The sequence below is a fragment of the Dermacentor albipictus genome, chromosome 4 (assembly GCF_038994185.2).
Source record: "Dermacentor albipictus isolate Rhodes 1998 colony chromosome 4, USDA_Dalb.pri_finalv2, whole genome shotgun sequence".
Lineage (NCBI taxonomy): Eukaryota > Metazoa > Arthropoda > Arachnida > Ixodida > Ixodidae > Dermacentor > Dermacentor albipictus.
Genome location: NC_091824.1, coordinates 71,934,150 through 71,949,304, shown reverse-complemented (window position 1 = coordinate 71,949,304; position 15,155 = coordinate 71,934,150). Strand labels below are relative to the sequence as shown.

General features: G+C 47.2%; 1 protein-coding gene and 1 long non-coding RNA gene across 2 annotated transcripts in view; one reads left to right on the top strand and one right to left on the bottom strand.

Annotated features, from left to right (window-relative positions):
• The window catches only part of LOC135902068 (uncharacterized), a 72,256-nt gene extending 69,798 nt beyond the window's left edge, over positions 1-2,458 (top strand). The window contains exon 9 of the mRNA XM_070537075.1: positions 2,023-2,458. Coding sequence (XP_070393176.1) covers positions 2,023-2,181 — 159 coding nt within the window. The 3' untranslated portion in view covers positions 2,182-2,458. The remainder of the gene's footprint in view (positions 1-2,022) is intronic.
• LOC135902070 (uncharacterized) overlaps positions 1-15,155 on the bottom strand; it is a 750,038-nt gene that overhangs the window by 350,954 nt on the left and 383,929 nt on the right. The window lies entirely within an intron of this gene.

Sequence of the window (15,155 nt, the reverse complement as noted above, 5' to 3'; positions counted from 1 at the left end):
CGATGGGGGCAGAAGCGCGCGCAGCAAGCGGACAACACGGTAAAGGGAGGAGGGAAGAGCACGGCCGGTCTCTGGGGAGCGCGCGCGCGCACCCCTCGAGACCGGCCGTGGGAAGAGATAGCAGCGACTGACTGATGCCGCTGACGCCGATAGTGAGTCAACCCCTATCCGCCGCACAAGAACAGGGGGGGCACCCTTTCCTCATATTTCTGCATGGCGGCGACGGTGTTCTATGCAGTCACGTTATCTTGAATCTCTAGCGGCGTCAGCGGCATCCAGCGGTATCAGTCGGTCGCTGCTAGCGCTGGGGGGATGAAAGGGGGGCGGAGCTGGTTACGAGGCCGACGACGACGACGACGACGACGACGCGAAACCCAGGAACGGACGCCAAAGAGCTGCGCTCTAAAATATCATTTAGATTGGTAGGGGGCTAGGTGGAGTCGAACACGTATCATATATATTCAGACCGTCTTGTTTCAATATATATCCATATGCGCTTCATGCGTGGACTTTGGTGCGGCGGCTCCAGTCGGCTCAGCGTGTCCGCTGGCGAGCGTGATAGAGCAGCCCGGCTGCATACACGGCCTTGTACAATACGGGTGTTGGCGGTTGGAGCATTGTGCACCTACGCACTGCTTCAATGTCAATAGCATTATTGTCGATATTAGTCTTAAAATAAATTGCGCACATTTTCTTAAATTCTTTGATTACCTCTTATTACAGGTTTTTTATTGCTCTTAGCAGAAGTTCCTAAAATCACGCGTGGCATATTGCACAACTCTGCTTCTTATGCCAAATTACTCCAAAAGGCAAATATTTTTATAAATCGAAATATATATTTTAGTAAGCTCCAGGGTATCTGAAATTACCATTTGAAATACTTACTTCGCAGCACAATTTGTCACCCACGAATTGTAGCTTGTGAGTTTGCAAATGCAAATAATATCTACTTTGAACGAATGGACGCAAGTGCAACAGTGATCATTAGTGCGTTCGATATATACAAATTCATCAATGACACAGCTACATTTGAGCTTACGCATAAATACGGATATTAACTTAAACATAGGTGTTATGATATAGAAATTCCTAATGAAAGCATGACAGTTCTCATCTCAAAACTGGTACTGCCTCTAAAATGTGTATTAACTGGACAGGCCTTGCGAGATGACTGGCGTCAGTTGAATTGCGACGTCACGCTAACACAATTAAATAAACATTTGATTTGTATATATTAGTCATTTTTCAATTATGCAATTTGATTTCTTGCAGAAGGAATGAGCTGATGGAGTGATGAAAATTAATTAGGAAATTACTGTTATAAACCACAGGCATTTTTCTTAAAAAATTATTTACCGTTAAAGAACACAACAGGTATAAATACGCAGTGTTAAAGCAATACACGTTATAATTACACGTTACTAACATACGCAATTATTGAAGCTTCATACGCTCTGGCCTCTACAACTTTCCGTTCCCTTAGTTGACGCGGAGAATTACTGAAACAAATGTATGCCGTGATTACTGAAAGGAAAATAGCAAAATAGTTGATTTGCAATAATGGTAATAGAAAGTAATGATTATTTGCGATAAAATAAAGTTATTCTAAATTCAAACACGAAACACAAATACAAGGGGAACGGACTGATACTTGCGCTGGTTACTAAGCGGTCCGAAGAGACTGTTCCAGTAAAGTCTTCTGCAAACATTTTGTATAGGATGGCAAGTCTCATATTTCAACTGTATTCTATCGCAATACCATTATTTCTTACCAGCTGTACTGCGTTGAATGCTGTTATGTCCTAATCGAGTCATAATTTATCCTGCATAACGGGTTTCACATTTCTGGAGTGCTGTGAGCAATCCTTTGTATATATTTGTTGAGGTCATAATGTTTCCGTAAAGCTTTACATTTTTCCATTTGGCAAATCACAGGGAATTATTGATTGCCATCAATCTTCATTGCAAGTTTTCAATTGCACGTAAGATCGACATCAAGGTGTAGTATTTCGTTTTTTGCAGATGGTGGAGACGTACCGCAAGATAGGCTACGACTTGACCGATAAATACGTGATCAGCTGGGTAGTATACAACATGACGTACGGTCTGGCACCAGCAGTCTGCAACGGCGAACACAATCGTATCTTAGAGATCCGCAAAATAATCGACGAGAACAAGTGATACCTGCGTCAATATTTGACCAATTCACCTACGCACTTGCATAAGGTCGAGTTCTCCACTACATATCCAAAATGATGCCAAATATCGCGCCTTCACTCTCTAAGAAGAAAAAAAAACTTTTTATCTTATATTTGCACCCCTATTTCGTAGCGTAGATGAGTTGTATTATATTGCGCCATGTTTTGTCTCTTTTTCGATTAAGTCAGGTCAAAAAAGAGCGACTGGTTTCTTTTGACCTGCGCAGAATGCCTTTTGTTTTAATTAGTTCTCTGAAGGAATAAACACGGGACATGATTTGGAATAATAGAAGCTGCTCACAGACCTTCTAATTGTTTTTATTCCTAAAGCTTGAGTATTGTATAGCAAAACCCGTTGATTGTTCAGATTTTCTCACAAGGTAGTTCCTATTGGACGTATCTTAATAACTACAACGATTCAAAGTTCATAAATATTTTCTAGGCCACACATTTTTTTTTTTATTTTCATATTGCCTGATGTAAGCACTATCATCCACTGTTAACAAAACAAGTCGCGTTTTTTGCATCGCCCGCCGCTGCACAGCGTGCGACAGAAAACGGCGCGCTTTTTCCCCTCTTTGCACTCTTGTGCTCGCGAGATTGAGCCACCATCGTTGGCGCACCCTCGCACGCTTTCAATCACACGCACAGCATACGGCGCGCGGTGACGATGTTATGGACCTTGGACTTTATAGAGAATATCTCTGCGACATCGGCGGTGACGTCAGAATTGCGTCTGGAGTGTCGACGTAACTGTTATCGCAATAAAAAAGTAAATGTATAACAGCCAAGATTTGGAAACTAAAGATGTCTGCAAGATGCAGACGTCTTTAGGTTGTTGAATTTGCCAAACTTCACTTCCCTGATTGTCGAAAGTGTTACAGTTAAACTCTTCTGGAATAATGATCTTAAAATATGATTTACGCCTGTACGCTCCTCAACACCGAAGAAACCCTACGTCATCCGCAAGACTGCGACAAAGTACGGAAGGAGAACATGGCAACACTATGTTCCAGCCATATTTTATAAATTGCTAACGCCTGTGTTAGAAGCAAACACAAGACGTGGGATTAAGAAACTACTTAGAATTTTCGAAGGTTAAAGTAACATTTTGTGTAACTATTCAATATTTTGCTCAGACCCGCTAATAGCTTACTCCGCTATTAACCCTGTGCAATTTTCTGTGACCTGACAGTCAGGAACTGCGAACCAAGCCCTCTGAGGCTTTGATAGACCTGCTATCTGTACTTTGTTTTCCTTTGCGCACAATAAAGTATGTATTGTATTGTATTATTCTGCCTATCTACTATGGTTTTAGGTGCGCCATTGTTATTGTTGCCATCTTTCTATATCGCATTTGTTGCTGGTTTCTTTCACAGCGCTAAAAAACGGTGTCTAGAGTTTTACGGCATACTATCTGATTATCGCGTAGTTTCCCAACTTGGTGCTGTATAGATTTGTTTTCGCTCATATCTGCAGTAATAATGAACACTGAATTTTAGCATTTTCAGCTAATGCATCGTGTGTAAAATTTACCTTTATTTTAGATATGTCTTGATTTGTATAGACGCGTCACTTTATTCGTACACTATACCGTCAATTGTGTTATAAAGTGGCAACATGTAAAGAGACGGAAATTTTGGCATGTTGATATTTGTTTATGTATACACAGATAGTTTTTATATGCACTAAATACAAAATTTGTTGAACAATGCAACTAATTCTAAATGGATCTTTGCCTCCGCGGCACCACATCTAGTACTATCGTCGGTCAGCAGGTAGATCAGTGAGTATATGACATGTTTGTTAAACGCATATTTATTAGCACCGGCCTTATTAACCACTTCAGGCTGACCGACATGAAGGCTACCTGTTGTCTAACCAAATATGATGACACGACGTAGAGCCTGTACGTGTATAGGTTGCTCTAAAGCATGCACACCTGTTAATGGAACAGTCCATGATATATGAACAGCCTGCTTGAGTTTCCTAATTTGGGTACCTCATTTTTAAAAACTTGCTATGTGCCATGAAATGCGCGAGCTTTTATAAAGCCCAGAAGTGTTAGTAACAGAACCAGGAGACTCAACTCTGTTCTCCATTTACAAACAACTGAGTACTGCATAAAACGCCCAAGTATAATGTTGGCTGATTAGTAACTCTAAAGCGCCCGTACCTCTTATTATCCTAGGGCATAGTCAACAGCTTGCTTTTATTAAATATTTTTATAATCGGTCTGCCCGATTGTCGGGTACATTGACTACGTTTATGTGTGACACAATGCTTATTGACGCCATAAATGTAATGTTTTTCGCACATAAAACTCGCACATAATTTGGCAGAGCTCTGTTCACGCCTCTCTTCACCAATTCCTCCTAGACGAACCAGAAACAGCGCCCTGGTACTCGTGAAACTTCTGCGTCGATGGCTTCATTAAGCATCTGCGTAATCTGGAATTCGCATGTTGGCGCAGCTTTCGAATGGTGTAGTGCATAAATATTTACAACATGAGATTTAAGGCAGCAAGTGAAGTCGCCCCGCGTCACAACAAGCTGCACTAGAATGCAAGCATCAAATCGTAAATTTAACATGGCGTCCAAAGTGTCAGCAGCGATGCTTAAGGGCGCAGTCAAAATTGCCCCGTACTGTGAGATCATAACTCCAAACCAGTACAATAACACATCCCACAAAAGCGACATTTCGATGAAAATTTGAAGATGAAGAGGTTTGAATGAGTATAAGATGCAAGGGTGAGCGGCTGGCATGAGCCAGCTTCACGCATTCTTGCGGAACCGGGCGAATCCATCGCGGCAGCTTCTGGATCATGCACTTCTTCAGCTGCTCCTTCTGCAACTCCAGAAAACAGCCAGATTAAAGAATTAAAGCAATTGATTCGCCTTTTATATCTACCTATCACAAAATTTTGGCGCTGAAGATACGCGCAAACGGGAGATAAAGTGGCACGCAATCACTCCTATTGATGACCGATGTTTCAATGAGCGAGTGTACTGCTTCGGGTGATGTGGTGAAGGGTTCCATGGCGTGGTTAATTAGCACAGAGTAGATAGATGCCACGAAAGCGGTTGCAACGGTGGGAAAACATGTGTGAAAATCTTAGATACTTGTTGCAAATATTTCCTCCAAATTTAGCAGTTTTGCTTTCTTGCCATTTTGGCAAGTGTGAACATAGCCTTGCTGTGACAGACATGAAACAAAAGCAGCAAAATATACGACACGCTCGGCGTCAGTGGGAGGCCGCCACAAACACCAAAGAAAGAGAAGGAACGACGCGATGCTCGGCAACAACGTGCAAACTCCACAACCACAGATGACCGCAAAGGGCCTTTGTGAGAATGACTTTCACAGAATTTTCAGCTGACTGAAAAAGCCATTTCCTTAATTTAGCAATAATGTTATATGGTTACTGTAGATGTATTTTTTTTTCTGAGAGGGCTGGCCTTTGTGTCGCCATTCTGTTTTATGCCGCTCTGTTTCAAAGTCTAACAAGGCCAAGCGTAGTAGCGTAGTTTCAGGTCTGTACGACTAGGGTGCGCTTACTGCACTAGTTCAGGCATTGCAGTGCTCTTCTCATCCGTTCGATAGTGCAATGTGTGCCACCTGCACCGCACCCCTCGATTTAACGCGGTGCAATGACACTTCTGCACGTATTCTCGGCACTGTTGCACCAAGGGCTTTAGGCTTTAGCATCTTGAGCTCTTCTAGCATCAAACTTTCGGAACTGCAGGAGGTGCAGGCATCGTGCGAGACCTTTGCGGTAGAGTACACGATGGTGCTCTTGGTAAATGTTTCGGAACGGCATATTTGCAGGGGAATCTCTACTTCTCGAGGAACAACTCCCGAGGTCAATCTCGGCGCGCGTTTGAACTTCGTCGCCGGCGCGCAAGTAGGAATTACGACGTCACGTCACATGATTCGTCTGCGGAGACGCGTAGCAGCTGCGCTCTCTCAAGCCTCGCTGCTGCGTACCACGTGACAAGGGGATCTGCTTCGGCGGCGCTTGGTCGCTCAGTCTCTTCCTGAACGAAGCACACGCCGGTGCGAAAGCATCAGCTCTTTCTCGCAGGCGCCATGTCTGAGCAAACTCCCTATATGTCTCGGCGGGAAGAAGCACTGAACCGTGTCTAACCATGCTTAACATAGCTTTCTCTCGTATAACTACGTTCAAGACACGTTGTACACCAGCCACCTTTGTAGTATTTTTTATGCGAAGCATATTACGAGAGCTCAACCCAGCTCCTCAGGCGCGGCGGTGTCGCCGTCAATACCACGTGACACCGTGACGTCACGACAGAAGAGAAACGAGGCTCCAACTCGCGCCGTCGCTCGCGGCGTCGCGGCGGTATATTGGCGGCGAGGAGTTACGGAGTCGCCCTCTATCGGAAGCGCCTCGCTGGCGTAGTATGAGGGATCACGTGGCGCGCTCCTCATAGGTTTTGCTGTCAGCGCTCACTGAAAACACCACCCGCGAGCTCTCCCGGACATTTCTGTAAGTACTTTCGAAACATTAGAAGTTTCTTACTGTCTAAATAATAATCTTGAGCAAACTGAAAGCACACAAACGTTTACAGCCGCTATCTCTTTACCGAATACGTACAGTGAACGCCACTGCGCGCGGTCGCCGTGATGGAGTCTCCCGAACCGGCTTCTTGCGTGAAAGGTAGATAAACGCCGAGAGCAAACCATGTGAAATATGTTTTTATAGTGTTTGTATAACTAAATGGAGCTTAACAGAATGAAGCCTCAATGCAGTGATCGCGCAGATTCGCAGCGACCGACTGCGCGTCTGCATGCTTGTCCGCGCACTGTTTTGCTTTCTCCGCGTGCGCGTTTTCGCACCGTGCCATGAGCTTTAGGCCGCAGAATATGAGCATTCGACAGTATACAAGCAACCATTGTTCTGTGGGCGCTATCAGAGCTGTTCAAAAATAATTTCATTGTAGAGACTTCGACGCCTACGGTGACTGTGATGTGCCGTCGCGACGATTCAATCTTTTTTTTTTTCTTCTAAATTCTTTGATCTTTCGATACTATTTCTCGAGTTGCGTCACACTGTATGTTTATCGGCGTTCTCAGCGTGAAATTACCCCTGCTCCTTTTTTTTTGTAATCCAGTGCATTAATTCATAACATAACATGACCATATGCCATGCTTTCTTTAAATGTGCTTCTTACCGCTGCCTTTCCACTCCACTGAACTTGACAAGTTCATAGACCAAACCGTCATGACATTAGTCGGGCAGCAGACTCGGGCGTGCGTCTCAGTGCGTGTTTTCAAAACATCGCAGACCGGGCGCCGTAGCAGAAATCTTCCTCGCGTCTGTGCTTGCTGCATACCCGAGTTGTAGCCGATGACTGCTTGCCGGTTTTATGTTTCGCGAGCCAAGCTTCACGCAGCTTCTTGTCCTGCGGGTACGTGTGAATAAGGCTGACACCGGCCTCCGTTACGTGCGACCGGCCCTGCGGCACCGAGCAGTAGCCTACCATGTCGCGCGCCTTCAAAAGCAGCCACTACCTATTGTAGTGTTTTCAAGCGTTGTAAAGGAGACACTCGAAGCGGGTAAATTTCGCCACTAAATGAAAACCGCAGCGTACGAGGGAATTCAAACTCGTTTTCAGCTCGCTTCGGCGCGCCCGAAGCAGCCGACGCGGCCGCTATGTCCACGTGATCCCTCCTAGCACGTCACGCCGACGGTGGCGCCAGCTTTTCCAGTGGTGGAGCTCGAGGCCAATAAGCAGCTGCGCTTGCCTCTGCTACACTCACGAGGCGAGATGCCTCCTGGAGACAGAGCTGCTCGTTGGAATGAGAAGCGAAGGTTGCGGCGTGCTACAGAGACTGATTTTCTAGGTGGCTTTGGCTCAACTCTTGCAAGATGGGCTGGGTGGGAATCGAACCAGGGTCTCCGGAGTGTGAGACGGAGACGCTACCACTGAGCCACGAGTACGATGCTTCAAAGCGGTACAAAAGCGCCTCTAGTGAATGCGGTGTTGCCTTAGAAACGAGCTGTTTCTGGCTCAGGCGTGCGTCGCTTGCTCAGGCGCACATTTCGTTGCCGCGCCGAACGCTGCGTTGCTCGACGCTCACCGCGTCCAATGCGAGGCGCGCAGTCGCTGCGCGGTGGCCCATTGTCTTACACCCCTTGGCGGGTCGACGGGAGCGCTGTCGCGTTCCACTCTTGAAGGCGAAGCAGAGTAACGCATGAGTCGTTTCGTCGTCTAGCCGAACCAAATATAGCCAAGCAACAGCAGTTCACCAGGCTAAACAGTGGTTCAACAACTAAAATAAAGGCTAGTATGCTTCGCATCCTGGGCTTAACCTTAGCTAAGCCACAGCCATTTGTTTAATTAAAGCAACCAGTCCAGCTGCTGGAATGAGCGGAGCACATAAGTACACAGCCTAGCAAATTGCGTCGGGACAGGTTTGCAAATTATGATATTGCGTGCTAACTTCCTTTCATTTGGGCAGTTCATTGTCTGCCGCTTTTTCTAATGAGCAAATGTACACGCCAACAATTGGTTGACGTCACATTGATCACCGTGCAGGTTTAGGCGAACAGCAAAAAGCCAACGCGCTTCGCTTTTCAGCGCGCACACGTTAAGTATGCTCAATTGCAGCAGATTACAATGCTCTATCTTTGCTGCAATTTTCCTCCTCAACTCCCGCGTGCCACAACGTACGCAGGTGCGACGCTGTGGTTTCGTTACGTCAACTTCTGCGGCACCCCGCACGGCGCGCTGGAAAAATTTTGTGGAGTGTGCCACGAAATCGAAGAGAGAGAGAGAACTAAACTTTTATTTTCCGAAATGGTAAACCGAGTAAGAACCCGGTTCAATCTAGGTGGGAGGATTCCTTATTCCAAGAACCCTCTGACTTGGGCTGCCTCCTTGGCCCGGGCGACGAGACTGCGTTGGTCATCCAGGTCATCGGAGGAAAGCTTGGCCTCCCACGTTTCAGTTGTATGGATGTGAGGTGAGTTGGAGCACTCTTTTATTGCTTCTATGGGCGGCTTTCTTTGGAGTCGTCTTGTGAAGCTTGTGAGGTATGGTCTGCGGCTTTGTCACGCAGTAGGCAATCCTGGACCTTATGTTGCAGGGTGTCTGGAACGTCGCAATGGGGTAATGTGTACGAGTACTGCGCAGGATAGAGTCTGTGCATGATTATTCCGTGCACGTAGGTGTTGGTCTGTAGGCGGCGCAGGATGACTTCTTCCTCTTTGCTCAGATTCTAGTGTGGTGAAGCGTACGTTCTTCTGCTGAATCGGTGGTGTTGCAGAAGCTCCGAGTACTTCAGGGTGATGTCATCAACATTGGTGGCGGGCCTAGTGTGGGATGGCAGGAAAGTTCGGCTGGTATGCTCAGGGGCAGCGGCGTGTGCCGCCTCATTTCCTGTCATGCCCTGATGGCCTGGGACCCAGTTGATGTGGGTGTCGGGGAGCGGGGCGCGTGCGATATGATTTCTTAGTATTTTGAGTGCGGTTTCGGATACACGTCCTTTTTGATAGTTGCGCGCTGCTGCTTGGGAGTCTGTTAGTATAACTGCTTCTTCCGGGCAAGTTGTCATTGCCAGAGCGACTGCCGCTTCCTCTGCAGTCTCGGAGGCTCTTGCCTGTATAGTGACAGCTGCAAGTTCTTCGCCTTGGTGATCCTTGACGCTTAGGGCAAAGGCGTTTCGCTCAATATAACGGGCAGCATCGGTCTACCTTGTATCAAGGTCTCTCCCGTATTTCTTGCTGAGTGCGCGGATTCTGCTTTGCCGACGCTCCTTATGATAAGTTGGATGCATATTGTGCGGTATAGTTACAATGCTGATACAGTCCCGGACTGCAGGTGGGATTCTTGCTTTCCGGTCTGTGTCTGCAACGAAGCTTTCGCTGTAGTTGAGGTAGCGCAAAACTGCACGTCCGGTGGGTGTGAGCTTGAGCCGCTCTAGTTGGCAGATCTTCAAGAAACATTGAGTTTCTTGATTTCTGCCGTCTTGAGCGTCAAGTAGGGAGTTCCGTAGGCGATTCGACTAGTTAGGAGAGCTTGAATTATGCTTAGTGTGTCGTGCTCCTTAAGTACGCTTCTTTTTTTTGTGATCCTCTTGACAAGGTGCGTAACTTGTGACAGTGTGCGTTGGAGACGCGGAAAAGTGGCCGCCCCTGATCCGTCCTTGTGGATGTGAAGTCCAAGTACACAAAGAGAGTCTACTATAGGGATCTTGGTTCCGTTGAGCGAGACGCTAGGATCGGGTTCGGTATAGTTAGGTACTCTTCCTCGTGTCCCTGCTCTCAGGACGAGAAGCTCCGACATTTCGGGTGCGCATTGGAGACCGCAGTGTCGGAGGTATCTTTCGATAGTATCGACGGCTTCTTGTAGATTGCGTTCTTCTTGTCCAGTAGTAGGTCTTTGGTCCAGAGCGTGACGTCGTCGGCGTAAAGGGCATGGCATAGGTTTGGGGTGGCGTTCAGTTGTTTTGGTACCTTGATGATTGCGATATTGAAAAGGAGGGGTGAAATAACTGATCCTTGTGGGGTTCCTTTGTTGGGTAGCCGAATTTTATCGCTGCGGAGGTTGCAGACGCCTACTGTTGGTGTTCGGTGTGTCAAAAAGCTGCTGATGTAGTTATAGATCCGGGCTCTGCAGCCTGTATCTTCGAAGTTGCAGATAAAGGCTTCGAGGCTCACGTTGTCGAATGCGCCCTTTACGTCGACTGCCAGGATTGATGATTTGCGTCTGTGGTCGAGGTAATCAAGCAAGTCTTCTTTGAGGAGCAGAAGTACGTCCTGCGTGGACAGATGCTGTCGGAACCCGAACATGGTGTGCGGCAAGTGTCCGTTGTCCTTGAGGTATGTTGTTAAGCGGTCGTGCACCATGTGCTCGAGGAGTTTACCTACGCAAGATGTGAGAGAAATGGGACGTAGGTTTTCGATGAGAAGGGGTTTGTAGGGTTTGGGGATCATGGTGACCTCCGAATGCTTCCAGGCTGCTGGTAGGTCCCCCTTTTCCCAGCAGTCGTTGTAGTACTGTAGCAGTGCTGTAGTGGCAGATTGCGGGAGGTTGCGTAGGAGCTTATTAGTTATTCTGTCCTTGCCGGGATTGGTGTTTCTAGTGAGTTTGACTAATGCTGCGTGGAGCTCTGCCTGGCTGAATGGCCGATCGAGATCTGGGTTTGGTGCACCGTCGTACGTCTTTCCGCTCGCTGATGAAGTGGGATTGTCGCTGCTAAGTTTTTGCTGAAGCTCACAAAGGAGATCATGCTCCGAACCAGCATGATTGCGGATCAGTCTGCGCAGATCTTGCCTCTGTTGCGTTTTGGTGCGATCGGTAGCTAAAAGAGCGCGTAGGAGATGCCAGGTTTTCTTGGTGCTGAGTGTCCCGTGTATGCTGTCACAAAAGGTGTGCCAATTTTGCCTGCTAATTTGCTTCGCGTAATCTTGGGCCTGTATGGTGAGAAGGGCGATTCGTTGCTTAAGTTTTCTATTGAGCTTTTGTCTCTTCCACCTCTTCAGCAGGCTTCTTTTGGCCTCCCAGAGATTAAGGAGATGCGAGTCGACTGCGGGGGTCTTGGTGCTTAGCTTGATGCTCGTGGTGTGGTTTTCTGCGGTGATGAGAAGGCCCTTGAGCCAATGGTCGATGTCCTCGATTGTTGTGTTGCTGCGGAGGTTGTCTCTAAAGGACTTCCAGTCTGTTAGTCGAGCAACTCCAGTCTTGGTTGGTTTCCGGTTATGCGCGATATCAAGTTCGATAATGCGGTGGTCGCTTTCGACGATAGGCTTGGTGTTGTTTTCAATCAGGGCAAGGACGTTCTTTGTGAAGACGTCCTCGAAAGCCTGGAGGTTCTTTTGAACTCTAGCTTCGATCGCGGAATCAACCGCCTCCGTGGTTAGCGCTGTGAATGGTTGCTTGCTTCCATGTTCGTATTCTTTGCATCTTTGGAATTCTTCACCTAAAACATCTTAAAGAAAAATGTCTAAAAACAATGAACCTACTTAAAATCCTATCCCATACAACATGGGGTAGCGACAGGAAATGCCTGTTGAATCTTTACAGGAGCCTAGTTCGGTCACGAATAGACTATGGAGCCGCAGTATATCACTCTGCCACCCCGAGCGCGCTAAAGATGTTAGACCCCGTACACCATCTGGGAATCCGTCTGGCCACTGGCGCATTTAGAACAAGCCCTGTTGAAAGTTTGTATGTTAAGTCCGATGAGTGGTCACTCCATTTTCGGAGAACTTGCATCAGCTTCAACTATTTTCTGAAAGTGCGCTCTAATAAGGAACATCCGTGTTTCACAACCGTTAACGAGTTGACATGTGAAACACTTTTTCATAACAGACCCTCTATGAGACTTCCTTTCTCACTGCGTGCAAGGGAACTTAGCACGGAAATGGATGTCCCAGTTTTCGAACAACGCCTAATGCCTCCAGCTAAGCTAGTACCACCCTGGGAGTGGCAGCTGATAGAGTGTGACACATCCTTTGTACAGGTCACTAAACACGCGCCAGAGACACATATCGAAATGCACTTCTTGGAGCTCCAGTACAAGTACTCGTGCAGAGAGTTTTATACAGAGGCTTCTAAGTCGCATGCCGGGGTGTCCTACGCAGCCATTGGCCCATCCTTCTCGGAATCCGGTGTACTGCACCCTGAAACAAGCATATTTACGGCTGAGGCCCATGCACTATTGTCGGCTGTGAAACATATCAGAAAATCAAATATTCAAAAAACAATTTTATTTACAGACTCCTTAAGCGTCGTAAAAGCCTTGAAGTCACACTGTAAACAAAGAAACCCCGTAATTACTGAGCTCTATTCCGTCCTCTGCAGAGCGTATATGTCTAACCAGCATCTCATTATATGCTGGGTGCCTGGACATAGGGGCATCGAGGGTAACGTTCTAGCAGACCAGATGGCCACAGCAATTTCATTGCATACAGTCCAGGCATACAGTTTCAGGTCCCTGTCACGGACCTGAAACCTTTTTTAAGAACGAAACTGCGAAACCACTGGCAACGTAAGTGGGACGCAGAAGTAAATAACAAACTGCACGTGATAAAGCCACAATTAGGTTTCTGGCCTCCTGTAACAAAATCCCGCAGGACAGATGTCCTATTCTGCCGTCTAAGAATAGGAGACACTTTTGGCACACATAACTTCTTACTCACGGGAAACGAGCCTCCAACCTGTGGTAGATGCGGGGAGAGGCTGACCGTCCTCCACGTCCTACTGGAGTGTCGGGAAGCCGAACCCGAAAGAAAAAAGCATTTTCTCTTAGCGTACAGGCACCACATCCCCCTTCATCCTGTTATGTTACTTGGTCCAGAGCCACTCTTTGACACCAACGCCGTCTTACGTTTTTTGAAAGATGTTGTGTTGCATGTTATTAGCCCCACACGTTCGTAGCGCTTCCTCTCTTCAGACGATGCCGCTGCGATAATTATTTTCAGTAAGCACATGCCTCTAGGCCCTTGTGGTTCAAGGGCTCTGGCGAGGCTGTAGTGCTGTAAGAAATTTAACGTCTTGCATATTTTAAATAATGCATCATTCTTTTACGATGGATTTTAATCTTCACAGTCTTCGTCATTAATCATCGCCATAATATTATAGCACGTAGATTTTACGCACTTTACAGCGACTATTTTTAGGCCACTTTACAGCCAAGTCACATCTTCCATAATACATCGTTAACACTACCACTTGTCATGGCGCTCTTTGGCCAAACCTGGCCCTTGCGCCACAAAACGCTACACATCATCGATCGCGGAATCAACTGCCTCCGTGGTTAGCGCTGTGAATGGTTGCTTGCTTCCATGTTCGTATTCTTTGCATCTTTGGAATAGTCTGTCTATGAGACTTTGTTGATTTTGTAGCTTGCCCTCGAGGGCTGTTACGGCTACCGCTTCCACCGATCCGACGCTGGCACTGCGTGAGCTGCCGACCACTTCAGCGTAATTCAGGCGTTTTCGGAAACGCGATCGCTGTCTTGATCGCGATCTTGACATAGGTCTGTTAGTTGCGGTGCAACTGGAGGCGTTACTTGAGTTGGCGGCGCATCCACTGGCCACTTCAGTGTAATTAACACGTTTTCGGGAATGCGACCACGATCTTGATCGTGCTCTTGACATGGGTTTGCTAGTTGTTGCGGTGCTACTGGAGACGTCACTTGAGTTGGCGGTGCATTCATTGGCAGCGCCTAGTTCAGGGAAGTCATCGCGGTTGGAGCTCCATCGACTGTCTCGCTCTAGGATCCTGTTTTGCCATTGCTGTCTTACTTGGTAAGGCGGTGGGTTGGGCTTGAGCTTTTTCTTGCATTCTTTCCCAGCCGTTTCGTTTCCTTCTCCGCAAATCTTGCACGTGGGATGGCAGTGATGGTTCGGGGATTGGTTTTTTTCCCAAATTTGTAGCAGAAATTCGGGGTTGGTTTTGGGAAAACGTCTTGACTATGTCCGACGTTACCACAGGTTCGGCAATACTGAACTGATTTGCGGTACGGCTTGCATCGGCAGTCGCCGCTCTGATAAATGATGCCGTAGGGGACGTGTGGGCCCCTACAGCATATAGATGACCGCCGCCGTGGACTGTCCGAGCATGCGGGCGTTGAGGACTGTATAGCGTGCTGGCCCTCGAATTCGATCCATTAGTTCCGCAGTGCAAGTCCCAGGCGTGATACTGTAGATAACACCTTAGCTGACATCTCCGGGTAGGCGACAGTTAGCTTTTACGTTGTAAGTGTTCCTCCAAGCTGTATGTTAGTGACCTTGGCTAAGTTTTGAGCATAGTTCTTGCGTGCCGTACTTGCAATGATGAGGTTTTCTTCTTTTTGCATTTGTACTCGCACGTTGTCATGGAATTCCTTTTGCAATATTCCGCTGGATCTTCCGACTGCGTGAGTGACTGCGACGAGTGACCATATGGCGAGTTCAAGGCCAGCTTGTGGGCGGTAGACAATCTTGAT